Here is a 1,671-nt window from a genome sequence, read left to right as displayed (position 1 = left end):
ACCACTGTCCGAAGGTAGAGAGATTTCTGTAGTATCCTTTGTGTTGAAGGCTTCAATTGTCGAGTATTAGCAGAGGTGCCCTGTAAATGACTGGCAGGCAGTGTGCTGCTAGTAGCAGTGGTGACAATAGCCTTGCCTTCGAGGCGTTACTTCTTACATGCTAATCGAGTGAAAGCCCTGTACAATCGAATGCACTGAGCTCAATGAGCAAGTGCTCTCACAAGCACCACTGTGATACACATCATGTCAATTGAAGTTTCTCCCTTTATACCGGATGATTCTGATTTAATGTTGGGTGGGAGGAAGCCAGCTTACATCGTGTGTCTGCGCAGCGCTGTGTGGTACATGTTGTTGCCATATATTCTAGTTTGACGGGCCACACTCAAAGTCGAGATAGTATATTAATAGTGGTTTATCATAACTACTGGTTTGTGAGGCTCCTGAAAGGGAAACTGTAATGGGGACACACGAGCCCTAAGAACAGGGTGTGTGTGTCGCACTAGATGTGCATGATGGGACCACACGCCCAAACAAGAACACAGTTAGGGCTAGGTAGCCAGTAGTTATGCATGTATTTAGATTTTACTATGTATATTTAGTATATTTAGGGAAATCTAAACTTTAAAATTAGAATAAAATATAAAATATCGGTTTCAACTCTGAACGGAAGAGTCGCTTCACCTTGATCAAAGTTTTAGGTACTCTTGGAGGCAGCGGATTGCGATCCGCTGCACTCGTACCTGGTTCTTGTAAAGTACGAGAGGTCGGTGACGTAAAGACGCTTCCTCTAGTCAATTTTCACCTGAGTCGTCTAGACTGATTCTCTGTGAGGATGAAGGAATTTTCCTCTTTGCCCCAAGGCATGCAGAACGGGCTTAAAATGCTAATGTCTTTGGTTGACCCTGAGGGCGTGCAACACCTTGTGGCACAAGGCCCCGAGGCAATCGGTGCGCGTCTAGAGGCGTTTCCGAGTTACAAAAATGCGCTACTCGAGCACCTGCAGCAATAGATGTCTGCATCGTTTGCGTCTATGACGCCACGTTCGGTGACGGATGACTTCCCCGACCTAAGCCGCTCATGGTGAGCGTCAAAGTCTTTGTGGGGAAGGATGGAGAGAATCTTTTACTCTGGGTGAGTGAGGTCGAGATGGTCATCGCATCCGCCATGCTCCAGACCGAGCAACAGCGCGTGGCGCTAGCCATCTCAGAGCTCGACAGTCGAGCGCGAGAATGGGCATTGACGTGCGCACTTTGGTCGAAGCTGCGTTTCCTTTCTGGGCGGAGCTGAAATTGCAGCTCTCACTAGCGTTCTCGCCGCCTAATCAAGCATATCCCGCGCGATCGCGTGTCCTAGCCGCCCGACAGGGTAACAAGGAATTGGTGGACTTTGTCCAAGTGATGCGCACTCTCATTGCCAGGATGGCAGCAGATCCCCTTCCGGAGGCGTTCGAACTGGCGTCGCCAGAACGGAAGTCTTCCGTGTGAATCCATCTTTATTTGAAGAGGGGGTGAATGTGGCATTGAATGCCGACTTCAGTTTCAAGTCGGCACGACTTGGTTGGAATGCACATTCCAACAGCTCATCTAGCGGGCCTTTGCCCATGAATCTCAGCTACGCTAAGGATGAGGGAGCGGAGCTCCGAGCTGCCGGACAGCATACACACATTCGACG

The 1,671-nt window shown here is 49.5% G+C and overlaps 1 protein-coding gene across 1 annotated transcript in view; it reads left to right on the top strand.

Annotated features, from left to right (window-relative positions):
* Nucleotides 1-70, top strand: part of PHALS_06812 (aspartate) — a gene marked incomplete at both ends in the record, with an annotated part of 767 nt that extends 697 nt beyond the window's left edge. The window contains one exon of the mRNA XM_024720165.1: nt 50-70. Within this exon, the coding sequence (XP_024585391.1) occupies nt 50-70 (21 nt within the window). The remainder of the gene's footprint in view (nt 1-49) is intronic.
* Nucleotides 71-1,671: the final 1,601 nt, after the last annotated feature.

Source organism: Plasmopara halstedii (assembly GCF_900000015.1).
Source record: "Plasmopara halstedii genome assembly, contig: Scaffold_3060, whole genome shotgun sequence".
NCBI classification, from domain to species: domain Eukaryota; phylum Oomycota; class Peronosporomycetes; order Peronosporales; family Peronosporaceae; genus Plasmopara; species Plasmopara halstedii.
The sequence above is the reverse complement of the archived record's forward strand: the minus strand, read 5'-3'. Positions and strand labels throughout refer to the sequence as shown.